This window comes from Triticum urartu, chromosome 3A (assembly GCF_056163025.1).
Source record: "Triticum urartu cultivar PI428250 chromosome 3A, HENAU_Tu73, whole genome shotgun sequence".
Classification (NCBI taxonomy): Eukaryota; Viridiplantae; Streptophyta; class Magnoliopsida; order Poales; family Poaceae; genus Triticum; species Triticum urartu.
Genome location: NC_141875.1, coordinates 112573380 through 112589587, shown reverse-complemented (window position 1 = coordinate 112589587; position 16208 = coordinate 112573380). Strand labels below are relative to the sequence as shown.

At 43.4% G+C, this 16208-nt stretch overlaps 1 protein-coding gene across 1 annotated transcript; it reads right to left on the bottom strand.

Moving 5' to 3' along the window:
• Window positions 1–12101: 12101 nt before the first annotated feature.
• On the bottom strand, window positions 12102–13597 carry LOC125548096 (uncharacterized). Its single transcript, XM_048711779.2, has 3 exons — window positions 13394–13597; window positions 12766–13300; window positions 12102–12659 (listed from the first exon to the last, which is right to left on the bottom strand). The coding sequence occupies exons 1-3, from the start codon at window positions 13500–13502 to the stop codon at window positions 12326–12328; spliced, it is 978 nt and encodes a 325-aa protein (XP_048567736.1). The 5' UTR covers window positions 13503–13597; the 3' UTR covers window positions 12102–12325.
• Window positions 13598–16208: the final 2611 nt, after the last annotated feature.

The window sequence follows — 16208 nt, the reverse complement described above, 5'->3', positions numbered from 1 at the left end:
GATGCTCTTATGAAATTGGTTGCTAATAAAAGTGCTCCTATTGATTTCAATGATATTCCTTTGTCTACTTTGATTGAGCAAAATAGTGATGCCATATATGTGAATTTTATCTCGCGAAACAATTTCAATAACAATGCTTATAGAGGTAATTTTAATCCTAAGCCTTTTCCTAGTAATTCCTCTAATAATTATGGTAATTCCTATGGTAATCCTTCTTATAATAATAATAGGAACACCTCTTATCTTGAGAATAATATTAAAGATTTTATCAACACTAAAAAAGTTTTCAATGCTACAATGGAAGAAAAGATGAATAAGATTGATGATTTGTCTAGAAGTGTTGATAGAATTTCTCATGATGTAGAAAATCTCAAGATGAAATTTTTGTGCCTAAGCTTCAGGAATCAATTAAAGCTCTTTATGTTTCTATGGAAGAAAGTAAGAAAAGAACCGCTATGCTTAGAGCTAGAAGAGAATTTCTAGAAAAAGTGTTTTCTAGTGATTGCTTTCATAAGAATGATGAAGATCTTCAAATGATTGGTGTTTCTTATATTGATTCTTTGTTTAGTAAAATTAGGATTGATAATAAAGGGACTGAAGAAAAGTCTAATTTAGCTAGAAGGCGTCCCAATAATTTGGAGGGTGAAAATCTTGTTGAGAAAATTGATAAAGGTGGGTTTGAAGAGGTCAAAACTTTAACTAGTGATGTGCCCACTCTTTTGGATTACAAAGACTTTAATTATGATATTTTCTCTTTGATTGATTGTATTTCTTTGTTTCAATCCATGATAAATTCACCCCATACTTATGAACAAAATAAAGCTTTTACTAAACATATTGTTGATGCATTGGTGAAATCCTTGGAAGAAAAGTTGGAATTAGAAGTTTAAATTCCTAGAAAATTACATGATGAGTGGTAAACTACTATCAAAATCAAGATTAAAAATTATGAGTGTTTTGCTTTATGTGACTTGGGTGCTAGTGTTTCTACAATTCTGAAATCTTTATGTGATGTGCTTGGTCTTACCGATATTGAAGAATGTTCTTTAAATTTGCACTTGGCAGATTCTACTGCTAAAAAGCCTATGGGAAGAACTAATGATGTTCTTATTCTTGCAAATAGGAATTATGTGCCCATAGATTTTATTGTTCTTGATATGATTGCAATCTGTCTTGTCCAATTATTCTTGGTAGACCGTTTTTACGTACTATTGGTGCCGTGATTGATATGAAAGAAGGCAATATTATATTTCAATTTACACTAAGGAAGGTATGGAATACTTACCTAGAACAAGAATTAGGCCACCATACTAATCAATCATGAGGGAGTCTTATGGATCTAGAAACAAGGATGACAATACTTAGATCCGTGTTTTATGCCTAGCTAGGGGCGTAAAACGATAGCGCTTGTTGGGATGCAACCCAATGAATGAAATTTATTTTTTGTCTTTTGATTTTTGTTCTTGAGTGTTTGAACAACTATGCTACTGTTATGATTGTGTTTTTTGTGTCTTAATTAGTGTTTGTGCCAAGGAAAGGCTTTAGGATCATGTTGGGTGATAGTTGATTTGATCTTGCTGAAAAACAGAAACTTTTGCACTCACGAAAACGCTTCTCATTTTTAAAAGAAGCGTGATAAAATACCAATTATTTTTTAAGAAGATTAATATACAAATTAATCACGTATTCCTAATTTTACAGAATTTTTGGAGTTACATAAGTATTCGAAATATCCAGATTCCTACATGTTGTTCTGTTTTTGACAGATTCTGTTTTCTTTGCGTTGTGTGCTTGTTTGACGATTCTATGGTTTTCTTTGAAGAGTTTTTGCCATAGAAAAGTTGTAATACAGTAGATATAATGCAAGAATAAAATATTAATGGGTTTGCAACATTACTTATAGTAGTGATTTGCTTTCTTATACTAACGGATCTCATGAAGGTTTTCTTGAGTTTTGTGTGATTGAAGTTTTCATGTTTTGGGTGATGTTACGATGGATGAAGAAATAAGGAGTAAGAAGAGCCTAAGCTTGGGGATGCCCATGGCATACCAAGCTCTTATCCAAAGAGAATCAAGCAACTAAGCTTGGGGATGCCCGAGTGGCATGCCCTCTTTCTTCTAACGACCATCGGTATTTTACTCGAAGCTATATTTTTATTCGTCACATACTATGAGTTTTGCTTGGAGCATCTTGTATGATATGAGTCTTTGCTTGTTTTGAAATTTGTTTTAAGTTATGAATCCTTGCTGGAAACACCTATTTGAGAGAGCCAAAATTATGCCATGACTTGTTAGAATTGCTCTCTATGCTTAACTTAAATCTTTATGAGCTATGGAATTGCTCTAGTGCTTCACTCACATCTTTTTCAGCATGGTGTGCTTTTAGTATTTTTGAATAAATTCTCTCTTGCTTCACTTAAATTAATTTGAGAGAAAGAAATATTATGCTCATGATCTTCACTTATATTTGTTTGAGCTTATCAAAAGCAACACATGAAAATTAGTCCCAAAGTGATAGATATCCAAGGAGGATATAATAAAAACTTCCATGAAGATCATTGGACAAAATAAACTTGATTCTTGGTAATAGTTTTGAGATATGATGATGTGGTATGTGAGTCATGTTGGTGAGTAATTATGATTTAGTAAGAATATTGGTGTTAAGGTTTGTGATTCCCTATGCATGCACGAAAGTCAATAGTTATGCAATGAAATTGCATCCTACTTGTGGTGCATTATTCGGTGTTAATTATGCTTAATGCTCGCTTATGAGATTTTTTGTTTCTTGGTTGGTCGCTTCTCAATCTTTTGCTAGCCTTAATTTTGCACTAAGTATGATCACTACTTGTGCATCCAAAATCCTTTAAACCAGTTTTGCCATATGAGTCCACCATACCTACCTATATGTGGTATTCTTTTACCGTTCTAAGAAAATTTGTATGTGCCATCTCTATTTTTCAAAATAAATTTCTCTTTTGTGTGCTCGTACCGCTCATGAAACGGTAGGGAGTGGCTAGTATATTTCCATGCTAGATGTGTTATTCTCAAGATGAGTGTTTATTCACTTGTCATTGCACGAGAGTAAGGCAAAGGTATTAGGGATGCCCAGTCCCGAAATGAAAAATGAATTTAATTTATGTTGTCAAATAATAAATTCCCTGGAAAGTGTTGATATGGAAGGCACCCGTGGATACGGCTAGCCATGGAAAGTGAAAGTATGGTTGAAAAAGGAATAAACTTTAATTTCTGTTTGGGAACCGCCTATGACATATCTATCATGGAAAGTATTGGGAATTACTCGATCGTTTTCGTTGACAGGAAAAGCATGCCTCCCAAATTTTGTTTATCTCTATCTTTTTCGCTTTGAGATCTGGCACCTCTACAAATCCCTACTTCGCTCCACGAAGGGCCTTTCTTTTACTTTATGCAATTTTTATTTTTTTATTTGACTCTCCATCTTCTCTTATAAAGCACCAACTAAGGGGCACTATGATCGTACTTGAGCATTCGGTGTAGCTAATATGCGAGTGTGTTTCATGAATGGATCAATGACTGAGCATAATGGGCTAGGGATAACTTATTTTAGCGTTGACATTTTGAAAGACATGGTTGCTTGTTAATATGCTTGAGTATTAAAGTACTCATGTCAAAACTAGACTATTTCTTTGAACCATATAAAAGTCCAAATGTCCATGCTACAAAGAAAAGAATATGAGATGAGCATGTTAGGCAGCATTCCACATCAAAATTTCTATTTTTATCATTTACCTACTCGAGGGCGAGCTGGAATTAATCTTGGGGATGCTGATATGTCTCCAACGTATCTATAATTTTTGATTGTTCCTTGTTGTTATATTATCATTCTTGGATGTTTTACAATTATTTTATAGTCATTTTATATTATTTTTTGGTACTAACCTATTGACATAGTGCCCAGTGTCAGTTGTTGTTTTCTGCCTGTTTTTTACATCGCGGGAAATCAATACCAAACGGAGTCCAAGCGCAATAAAACTTTTTTTGGATTTTTTCTGGACCAGAAGACATCCAGTGGGCCAAAGAAGTATTGAAGAGGGAGCCCGAAGTGAGCACAAGACACCAGGGCGCGCCTGGAGGCCCAGGCACACCCTGGTAGGTTGTGCCCACCTTGGTGGCCTCCTGCACCGCCTCTTTGCTCTATAAATACCCCAATATTCCAGAAACCCTAGGGGAGTTGACAAAAATCAATTCCATCCGCCGCAAGTTCCAGAACCATCAGATCCAATCTAGACACCATCACAGAGGGGTTCATCACGTCCATTGGTACCTCTCCGATGATGCGTGAGTAGTTCTTTGTAGACCTGCATGTCCTTAGTTAGTAGCTAGATGGCTTCCTCTCTCTCTCTCTCTCTCTTTTGATTATCAATACAATCGTCTCTTGGAGATCCATATGACTCTTTTTGCGGTGTGTTTGTTGGGATCCGATGAACTTTGAGTTTATGATCAGATCTTTATTTTTATCCATGGAAGTTATTTGAGTCTCCTTTGATCTCTTATATGCATGATTGCTCACAGCCTCGTATTTCTTCTCCGATATTTGGGTTTTGTTTGGCCAACTTGATCTGTTTATCTTGCAATGGGAAGAGGTGCTTTGGGATAGGTTCGATCTTACGGTGCTTGATCCTAGTAACAGAAGGGGAACCAACACGTATGTATCGTTTCTATTAAGGATAGCAAGATGGGGTCTATTTCTACATAAATAGATCTTGTCTACATCATGTCATCATTCTTATTGCATTACTCCCTTTCTCCATGAACTTAATACAATAGATGCATGCTAGATAGCGGTCGATATGTGGAGTAATTGTAGTAGATGCAAGCAGGAGTCAGTCTACTAATCTAGGACGTGATGCCTATATAATGATCATTGCCCGGATATCATCATGATTATTTGAAGTTTTATCAATTTCTCAACAGTAATTCATTTACCCACTATTTTTTATTTTTCTCGAGAGTAGCCACTAGTGAAATATACGGCCCCCCGGGTATCTTCCTTATTATTTTTGCCTTTGTGATCTATTTTCATTTGCTTTTATTTCCAGATCTATATTTCCAAAAACCCAAAAATACCTTGCTACAATTTATTCTTATTTATTTTATCTTGCGTTCCGTCGAGATCTATTTATCCAATCTATCATATTTTATCCCGTCTACTTGCCAATTTCTAGCGTCGTTGCCCAAAAGGGATTAACAACCCCTTTAATACATCGGGTTGCAAGTATTTGTTATTTGTGTGCAATGCCGTTCACGTAGTGTTGCATGGTTCTCCTACTCGTCCGATAACCTTGGTCTCATCACTAAGGGAAATACCTACCGTTGTTGTGCTGCATCATCCCTTCCTCTTTGGGGAAATACCGACGTAGTTCTAGCAGACATCACACCGAAAATACCAAATTAATACAAGTTCATACATAAAGTTCAGACACACTTATTCTCATAAAACAACATACAAACTCTCTAGCTAAAGCATTTAAATGCAACAACAAATGCGATCAAGATCGCAATTAAGGTAACAATTGATCCAACATGATAATGATACCAAGCCTCACTATCAATGGCATTTTCTAATCTTTCTAACCTTCAAGCGCATTTTCACCATCTTGATCTTGTGATCATCAACGACATCGGCAACATACAACTCCAGTTTCATCTTCTCTTCTTCAATTCTTTTCGATTTTTCTTTCAAATACTCGTTTTCTTTTTCAACTAAATTTAACCTCTGGACAAGAGGGTCGGTTGGAATTTCTGGTTCACATACCTCCTAGATAAAAAATATCTATGTCAACTTGATGGGCATAATTTGTCATAAACACGAAATGCAACAAATAGTTATAAAAGAGAATATACCACATCTAAATCATAAACTGGACGAGGGCCGACGGGGACGGATATCAAAACCATGGCACTATGTATAACAAACAACGTACGGGTAAGAAAATTATACAAGTAACTATATATCTAAATCACATAAACATGATTTTTTATATATAAAAAGATAAGAACAAGAGGATCACCAAGGTGGTGCCGGCGACAGGACGGTGCGGGCGATCGACGGTGGTTAGGACGGGGACGGGAAGGCACTAAGTAAACCACACCTACATATGCAAACGAAGAGTTAATTTGAGCTCAAATTGCATATACATCAAATAAACTACCACATATAATTACTCCCAAACTAAAACCCACAAATCACTATACTTATAGAGCATTGCAAGAGCTAATCTAGCAATGAGAGATGAAAGGACAAGGTTGCTAACCTTTGTGATCACTTGGATGGATGGGGGGCCTTCAAATCTTGACAAATTTTGGCAAAAATGAAGGATGAGCTCAAGCAATGGGGAAGAACAGAGGAGAGGAAGGAATGAAAGGGGAAAACAGAGAGAAATGAGCTCGGGCTCGATGAAGGGTTTATATAGAGGCATCTTTAGTCCCGGTTGGTTATACAAACCAGGACTAAAGGTGCATCTCTAGTCCCGGTTAGTGCCACAAACCGGAACTAAAGGTGTTGGTGGGGCCCCACCTGACACCAACCTTCCACCACCTCTTTAGTCCCATTTCATGGCACAAACCGGTACTAGAGGTTCAACACGTACCGGGACTAATGAGTGCCGCCCTCCTAGCCGTTGGAACCGGCACTAATAGTCACATTAGTGCCAGTTTGTAATTGAACCGGAACTAATGAGGTGAACATAAGGTCGTTTTTCTACTAGTGAGCACCAGGATGCATCAATTTCGTTGCTTATTTGCTTGTATATCACAAGTTCATGAGTACAAACAGATCGATCCATGTAGGATGTAGGCATGTACTGCTTCTCATGAAATCATATTGTTCACTACCGGGAGTGGAAGAGCCTGGACAGACGTGACATGTTAGCTGACACTGGAACCAACGGAGTTCGCCGTCGTGGACAAGTGCAGCGTCACATAGCAGCTGGATGCATCTTGCCGCACGGCTACCATTGCGCGTCTGCCGGCCATGAGGTCATTTGGCGTGGCATATAGATGAGAAGTCGTCATAGCATCATGCCACATGGCCACCGGCAACAAGATTGTTCGGCGCGGCCGGCCATGGATGGAGAGTCATATGGTAGCATGGAGCCATGCGGCCGCTGCCGACGAGGTCATTCGACGTGGCCATGGACAACAAGTCTTGGTTGGGAGGTATTGTGCAGCCGCCACCGCCGAGGTCATTCGGTGCCGCCATGGAAGAGCTTCGCAGGAGGAGAAGCGAACCCTAGCTCCCCATGGTTACGTACATATCTCATACAGATCCTTACGATACGTGAAGCGAACTACAGAATTGGAATCGGGAATAGGAGTCGGGATTGCAAATCGGTGGGCACAGTGGGATTAGATGCTTCAAGATTGTGTGTGCCACGTGTCACTCATCGGGATGGGTCTCACATCCTCGCCTATGAGATCCGGTCTCATACAATTTTTTTTTGGGATCCCGAGATCTCCTATTAGTCCTAATGGACCTACTTAATCCATCAAGCAACCACATGTTTTTCAAGATTTTTGCCGACTAGTCCATGTAAACTGCAGTGCATTCAATATCTTGTGAAGCTTTTCTTTCTATAACGAACTCACAAGTGGACCAAGTGGCAGGGAGAAGGGAGAGACAAGATGAAGGCACTGGCGTGTAGGTGTCCTTGGTGATATTGGGCTATGTTAGGGTTAGTGATGGAGCAACAAATTATTAAGAGGATGTAAAGTGCTAGGCTATTCTTTTGTATGGGTGATTTTAATCTTGGGGTAGGAGGGTTCATCCAAGTGGAGCTAGCAGCTCTCATGCAATGCTAAAAATAAATAAAAGGAAGGCACTTTGAGATTTATGATGCATAACATTACAAATTTGTTTTGGGCAATTTTTGAATTTGCCAGAACTTTGAGGAGGGAGTGGACGGATATTATGCAAGCCATTTGAAGTTGGGGACGATGGGAATGACTATGGCAATTTGGTGAACTTGGAATAAACACATACATATTTTTTCTTGAAACTAGGCAAAAGATTTGCCATTTTCATTGAATAAGGAGGAAGGTTTAGAGGTTTTGGCCACAAGCTAGATTACAAAACATCACTCTCGAGGCATTAGAGTACGCAAATACTTCGCCCCAGCAAGACCCCATAGACTACATTCCTCTTTAATCTTAGCTACGATTACTCCAACCGGCACTACAACGTTGAGGAAGACCCTGGCATTGCGTTCCTTCCATATTTCCCATGATATGAGAAGCATTAGGGAGATGAGTGGTCGTCAGAATTGCATCCTGCTGGTTGCATTAAGGCTCCACCACTCTTTAACAGACTCCATTTGACCCCATTGTAGTAGGTTCACATCATGCATACCTAGCCATCCCTTGATCATGTCCCAAACTCTTGTTGTGTATCTGCAATAAAAGAGAAGATGAGCCGCTGTTTCTTGGATGTGCTTACAAAGGGGGCATAGGTTGCAGTTAGGCCATCCTCTTCTTTGGAGTCGATCTGCTGTCCAAATCCTATTATTTATGATAAGCCAAGCAAAAAAACTGGCATTGGGGGGCACCCAGTTCTTCCAAAGAGTTTGTACGAGGTCAGTATCAATCAATCCTCTGAATTGGACCTCGTCGGCAGACTTGGCGGAGTAGTGTCCATAGTTCATTAGCTTCCAATAGATGGTGTCCGCCCTGTTCGGATTAAGATTGATAGAAGATAGCTTTTCCCAAGGATTAGCAAACTCCGTAGGTGGTCAATAGAGATGCCTGCGCTGATGTTGATTTGGGCGACCCAGAAGTTGTTGTGCATGGCCTTTTGGATAGAGAAATTCTTCTTTTTAGACACCAGAAAGATGCTGGGGGCGATGTCTTTGGGTCGTAACCCATCGAGCCAGGCAGACTCCCAAAAGGAAGCACAGAGGCCATCGCCAACTTCCACCTTTGTAGCAGCCCCAAAAATGGCACGATCAGCCTTGTCACATGGGTTCCCAAGACCCACCCAAGGTTTGATCGGGTCCATCCATTCAAACCACAACCACCGAATACGCAGTGCAGCGGCAAACTTTTTTAAATTTAGGATACCCAGGCCTCCTTGAGTTTTTAATTTTCAAACTTGCTCCCAATTAATTTTACATTTGCCTTCGGTAACTTTATCACATCCTGCCCATAAATAAGCCCGCCGCAGAGCATCAATCTTGTTCAGGAGCTCAATCGGAAGATTCAAGGCTGTCATGAAGTAAATCGCAGTGGCTGTGCGAACAGATTTTACCAAAACAACCCTCTCAGGGGAGGCCACATGTTTTCCTAACCAAGGCGCAAGTTGGGCCGTGATCTTATCCTCAAGTGGTTGAAAGTGGATCCGCTTCAGCCTCTTCACTGACAGAGGGAGACCAAGATATTTCATAAGGAATGAAGAACATTGGCCGGGAAAGATTGAAGGATGTCCGTGAGGTCGAGATTCTCACAACGATTGGGGTGACAAGGCTTTTGTTGCAGTTTGTGATCAGTCTAGTGACCTCTCCAAAATGTTTCAAAGTTTCAGCAAAGAATTTGACATCATCCTTGTTGGGGGCCAGAAAAACGACGGCGGCGTCTGCGTAGAGGGAGGCCCTAATAGGCATTGCCTGACTACCAACCGGGTGTAGATTTCCTTGTTCCGCTGCCTTCCGGAGGATATGATGTAGCGGGTCGATGGCAAGCAAGAAAAGGAGAGGAGATAGCGGGTCCCTCCGTCTCAGTCCTTGTCCAAGCTTTATTGGGTTACCGGGAACTCCATTGAGAAGAACACGAGAGGAGGCCGAAGATAAAAGTGTCGAAACCCAGCCTCGAAATCTAGGAAGGAAGGCTAGGTGTTGGAGTAACTCAAGCAGGAAGTCCCATCTCACGGAGTCAAAAGCTTTTTGATGTCAAGTTTGAATAGCAGCACCGGTGTTTTCTTGCGGTGCAGTCTCTGTGCAATGTTGCGCACATACATGAAGTTGTCATGAATGCATCTTCTCTTAATGAACGCGCTTTGGGCTTGCGAGACAAGGTCATTCATGTGCGGTGCTAGCCTGTTGGACATTAACTTGACAATGATATTAGAGACAACATGAATAAGGCTAATGGGGTGGAAGTTGGTGATGTCCTCAACACCGTCCTTCTTCGGAATGAGGGCGACATTCGCAGAATTCAGCTAGTGAAAATGAGAAGCGTGGAGATTCACGAAGTGGTTGATGGCCATCATGATATCATCTTTGACAGTGGTCCAGCAATCCTTGAAGAAAGCACCAGTAAACCCATCTGGGCCTGGCGCTTTGTTGCTCGGCATACCAAAAACGGTCGCCTTCACTTCTTCCTCGGAGAAGAGCTCTTCAAGGTCTCTTAAGTCACAGCCAGGGGGAGGGAGGATCTCCTAACTGATGTCAATGCTACGCGGGGGGCCTTTCATGACAATGTTGGCGAAGTGTTGATGAAGAATATTTTCCTTTTGCCCGTGCTCTGTAACCCATCCATTGTTGTGCTTTAGGCGGTGGATAAAGTTCTTTCTTCTCCGATGGTTGACCCGAAGATGGAAGTAGCGAGTGTTGGCATCTCCTTAGTTCAAATTCGCAATCCTAGAATTTTGACGCTTACGCGCCTTTTCCAACACCGCTAAGCCAATGACCTTTCTCTTAAGTCTCTGACGCAATTCCCTCTCGTCTAAGGAGAGCACCCTTTGTTCCTGGGCCAAGTCCAGGTGCAAAATAACCTCCAGGGCGATGTGAAGTTGGTTATTGGACCTGCTCCAAATTTGTATGTGATATGCTTGTCACATACAGATTTGGAGCATGTGACAATGTAGGAAAATGGCGACGTAGTGACTGAGGAGCTAAAGTCGAGCGGCTCATGATAGATTCATTTGTTACTATGTGGGTTAGGGATTAAAACGATGACAGCAATTTGGTAGACTTGGAGAAAACACAAATGGACTTGGAGTCTGATGACAACATAGTGAAGCAACAACACAATGACCGAAGAAGAGCTGAAGCAAGAGGCTCATGATATATTCATTTGTTTGCTCGCGGTAACGCATGGGCATTAAGGTAGTATACATTTAAACTTGCATGCAACAAGCTGCATGTTTGTGTCACTTCCTCTGCACACATTACCAAAATTTTAAGTATGTATACAGATCGATGAATATTCACCGTGTGCATATATATATAGCCTGTAGCCCTGTCTCTTGGACACATCATCGTCACAGTAATACGAGCCACTCTGGAGGCGTATATCATGACTTCATTTACAAAGAATCTCTTGGACACCCGGCTGACTTCATTTACAAAATTGTGGTGCGTATTCAGCTTTGGAGGCTTGGCAAGACCAAGGGACAGGGAGCCATTGGATCCTTTGGTGGCCAGTATCCAATCTATTGTATTACTTTGTACGGTTTGTGTGAATAATTAATAAAATGGCGGCTTGGTAAGACTAAGGAACAGTGAGCCATTGGATTCTTTGATGGCCTGATCTGCTGTATTATTTTGTATGATCTTTGTGAATAATTAATAAAATGACTGCATACATTGTTGGAGATTTACCCTTCTTTTGCATGCATCGTTGGAGATTTACCCTTCTTTTTAGAAAATAAGAAGGAAGGCAACTGTCTAGGTGATGCACGTCTGGAGCTTGGATGCTCTTTCTTTTGGAGGTTTGATGATGGCTTGTATCAAAATTATTTTCTTTGCTATTTCGTGTCAGTTTAAGGCCGGGCGATCGTCTCCTTTTGCTAAAAAAAATAAGTAAAACGAGACACTGATGAGTATGCAAAAATAAAGGTGTGTCTAATTCTAGATGAGAAATAACCAAGTCTTATTTAACTCCTACATCATTTGACTTTATGCGAAGATTCATGTGGATTTTCTTTTATTTTTTCCTTGCTTAATTAATAATTAAATAGTGTGGAAGTTACATTCTAAAAAAATGTGAAAGTTAGATAAAACTTTGTTAATTCTTATCTAGATAAGAATTTAGCATATCCCAGAAAGTTCACTCATATTCTCTCCAAAGAAACCAGGCCCCCAGCTAGGAATAGTTCGATTCATATATTCCATTCAATGCGACAGGGTACGGAACTGCAAAAAACTTAAATGGAGATTCATTACAACACGTAGTACGATAGATCCAAGCTAGCCCACGAAGACACCAACTTACACAACCAAACCATCAACTCAAACGGAACAACCAAAACGCAAGCACACGTCCGTCCGGCCTAAACGCATGCATGCATGAACGCATGCCACAGATATAGGTAACCAGCTATAGCTAAAGCCCACTCGATGGCGATCCGGTCGATCTACACCTTCTTCCCCTCGTTGGCCTTCTTGAACGCCGCCGCCTGCGCCGCCGCGGCACTGTCAGAGCCGCCGGCCACGGCCGCCGCGAATGCGTCCCTCACCTGCTGGGTGGTGTAGGCGAACCCCGGGCGGGTCATGGAGTTGAGCAGGGCTGCGGTGCCCTCGCGCAGCAGCGCGCCGGCGCCGTCGGTCCTCGTGTTCGCCAGCGCGTCCTGGATGCTCATACTCGGCCCGCCGGCGACCGCGCCACCGGCGGCGCCGAAGAAGTGGCTCACCGAACTCGGCCAGCTCCCCAGCGCCGACCAGATCTGCATGGGGTGCGTCCTCCAGTAGCTACGTGCAAAAACAAGTGGAGCGTCACGGGCCCAACACGTCAGTGACTTAACTCGTGGTATTCGCAGAAGAAAGAAAATGCTAGATGCCGGTGTAAGTGGCTTACTCGCATGTCCCGAGGCTGTTGGGGTCGACTGGGATGAGCGGCGTCGGTGTGATAGACCCGTGGCTGCTGTGCGACGGTGCAGCCGGAGTTCCGCTGTAGGAGCCTCCGTCGTGGGCCGGCGTCGGGGAGCTCCCGTAGGCGCCCCCGTCGTGGGACGGCGTGGGTGAGCTGCCGTAGGCACCGCCAGTGGAAGGCGTCGGGGAGCTCCCGTACGCGCCTCCGCCGTGGGATGGCGCGTCCGGAGTGGATCCGTAACCTCCTCCGCTGTGCGACGGGTCAGGCAGCGAACCAGAGCCGCCGTGCGAAGGCGGCGTCCCGTATCCGCCATGCGACGGGTCAGGCACCGTCGACCCGGAGCCGCTGTGCGACGGAGTCGAGCCGGAGCCGCCGTGCGACGGCGTAGTGCCGGAGCCTCCGTGGTAAGGCGGCGTGCCGGAGGAGCCTCCGTGCGAGGGAAGCGGCACGGTGGTGCCCCCGTGGCCGGGGAAGTTGTGCGGGTCGAGCGACGGCACGCAGTCCGGCTTCTTCACGTCATCTGCGAGCACGCCACGAGACCACATTTGTTACAACCTAGCTCACTACTCACCACAAGCTGCATGCAAAAGATCCAGAGTAGCTAGATACGCACCTTGGCTTGCCTTGTCCGTCGGGCTGGTCCTGGCCGAGACGGCGACGAAGGCCTGGGTGGCCAACGCGGCGAGCAGGAAGCTCGCGAGGAGAGCTCTCTGCGCCCCCATGTCCTCTAGCTTCTTCTTCTTCCGCCGCTGCTTCAGTGGGAGCTGCTTCGGTGGTAGTGGAGTGGAGAGGTGGAGTGAACTGAACGACACAGGCGAAGAGAACGGGGTATAAATAGCGGGGTGCAGAAGCTACCAGTACCAGACCGACGCGCCATGAAAATTGATGAGGTCTGTGTGAGAGAGCGTGGTAAATGGAGGTCGCAGAGGCAGAGATGACACCACCGAGTGGTTGGCCAGGGCATTCATTGCGCGCCATGAAACGCTCGACCGATCCGAGTAGACAGGGCAAAGGTCATGGACTCATGGTGGACTGGCCTTGCGTGTTTATCACCTACCTAGTGACAATAAATTCATTTCCCTCTTGAAGTTTTTGATTCGGGTTCCAGCTATGGATCCAGCTGAGGCGGAGATGTGCATGGCTTCAATTCGTGTGCTGCAGGATGATGGACGATCCGGTCCTACTATTGACCAAGCGCGCACCATCATCAGTTTGGCCTTAGACCATGCATGCATGAACTCTTGGCAACCCAAGTCTCCAGGTAAAATGCATGTGTGTGCTACTGTAAAAGTATCTGTCTATGCATCGACGCATTTTTATGCCTCGATCAGTTTTAAATTGTGCAACTTCAGTTTAGTGAAAACTGCAACCTGCACAACCAGCTGTTCACTAAATCCAAGTCGTAATTTTCTGAAATTGATAGTACTACTTAAATCAGTCCACTGGGAATTAGCAAAACTGACTGAAAAAGCAGGTATGCTCACATATACAGATGTCCCGTTGGTAGATTTTCTAAAAGTGCACATTCTCACTTCTCCCCCTAACTGCGACCAAACTAATGACAATGTTTATCCTAATATAAAAACATTACTTCTTCACTCCTTGTGATGGGTTTTTACCCCTACATTATTATTATCCAAAAACAACAAGGCATGCCCATGTGTTGGGATGGCATGGCAGTTGACTGGGCGGACAAAACACGTTCGTATTCGAGGGGGAGGTCAGTAGATTATAGGATTTGACTGAATCTAATGAAAATTTCAGAAAATGTTCAAAAGTCTAATAAAATGTACACAAGAATCCCCCGTTGCCTTCTCTTTCCCTCGTGCATTGGCAGTTAGGGCAAAGTTATCTTCCCGTCCAAGCTCCATCGTCCAGCTCGTGCATTCGCCTCCCCTCTACATACCGCTCTGGCGGTTGGTAGCACCGAGGCGAATACTGGTGCATTGGCTCCAGCTAGTAGTTTAGGTTAGTGTTTCTTAATCCTCACAAGGGCAGCACTCTGACTTCTCGCAAAAAAAAGGCAGTACTCAGGTGGATAGCGGCGCTTCATCTTTGAGTTAGTCTTCTATGCTTCGATCCTACTCAAATTTGTCCGTCTAGACGGAGTCGAAAGAGCACCAACGTAGATTTCTGCCATCACGTTGGGGTGGTGAGGTTAGGGTTTCTCGTCGTACATGTGTGACGGTGAGATCTATTGCAAAGCACTCCAGATCAACTGAAGTGATATTAGGGTTTCTCGCCGTACATGTGTGACGGCGAGATCTGGTGCAAAGCACTTCAAATCAACTGAACGGTTCATCGTCGACGATTGTGGCTCCACGACGCTGGTCCTTAGGGGCATGCGCATGAAGACTTCTCGACAATCATCGACAAATTCAGGCTGACTCCGACATGAAAATGATGGCGATGATAGTGATCATTCGGTGCCCCAAGGACCTCAATGTATTTACGTGAAAAATGGTGTAATAAAATGTTAGGGAAATTGACACAATTTGGTAGCCAAGTTAGTTGCCATATTGTTGCAACAAGTTCATCTTGTTTTCAATCAAAGACCGAATGTGGGGGGGGGGGGGGGGGGGGAGGATATAAACAGTTAAGATACTATGACATGTGTTGTTTATAACTACCGCCCATGGTTCATTACACAATGTGAAAAAATGACGTCGATTTGAAGAATTACTATGACTAATTTGAGGAAAAGTAGATAACATTTGTCGCGCATGTGAAATTGTTATGAAGCAACATAGGCTAATTTACCATGGATATGAACATGGGATGGCTAACTTGACATCCAAAATAAACATTTGCCATCCATCTAGTATTAGAAAAAAAAACAGAATGGTCACAGCATGGGCTTACCTCATTTCGACGGCCTTTGTTGACAACAATCGCCATACCCTCTATGATATCAGCATCAACATCCCCCATGCATTTTTTTAACCAATGTTCTGCATAAGTAAACAAACAACATTGCAAAGTTGCCCTAATTAGTGGATTTTGGTGCAAAATTGAGCTCCTCCTGCCACGACAAATTCCCTCCAAGCCATTGTGTTCTATTGCAAGTTGCCGCCGTCGGCGATAACCCCGCGCTCGACCCCGACACACTATAACCCCCAAAATTGAATAGCCCTAGTCCCAACAAGCGCCTCTACACCAAAAAACCGCTACCCTCCGAGAAATGAGCGACGTTGATGACATGATGGGAGGTCATCATTGAGCCTCCGCCGCTACCGTGCCACCCAACACCCATCACCCGTTGCCAGCCACTGTTGTGCCTCTCCCGCAGTCACACCACCCTACACCCACCACCACGTCAAGAGTTGCGGTTGTGCCTCTGCCGCTACGATGCCACCTCCCATTCATTTCCCCTCGATGTGTCGCCATGGATTGAATCAACGAGATATACCCCCCCCCCCCCCCTCCCG

Excerpts from the sequence above, each read along its gene's own strand:
- LOC125548096 (XM_048711779.2), bottom strand. The coding sequence starts at position 13,502 with ATGGGGGCGCAGAGAGCTCTCCTCGCGAGCTTCCTGCTCGCCGCGTTG. Across the intron at positions 13,301-13,393 it reads GACGGACAAGGCAAGCCAAG|ATGACGTGAAGAAGCCGGAC; the intron begins GTGCGTATCTAG and ends GCGTGCTCGCAG. Across the intron at positions 12,660-12,765 it reads AACAGCCTCGGGACATGCGA|CTACTGGAGGACGCACCCCA; the intron begins GTAAGCCACTTA and ends TTTTGCACGTAG.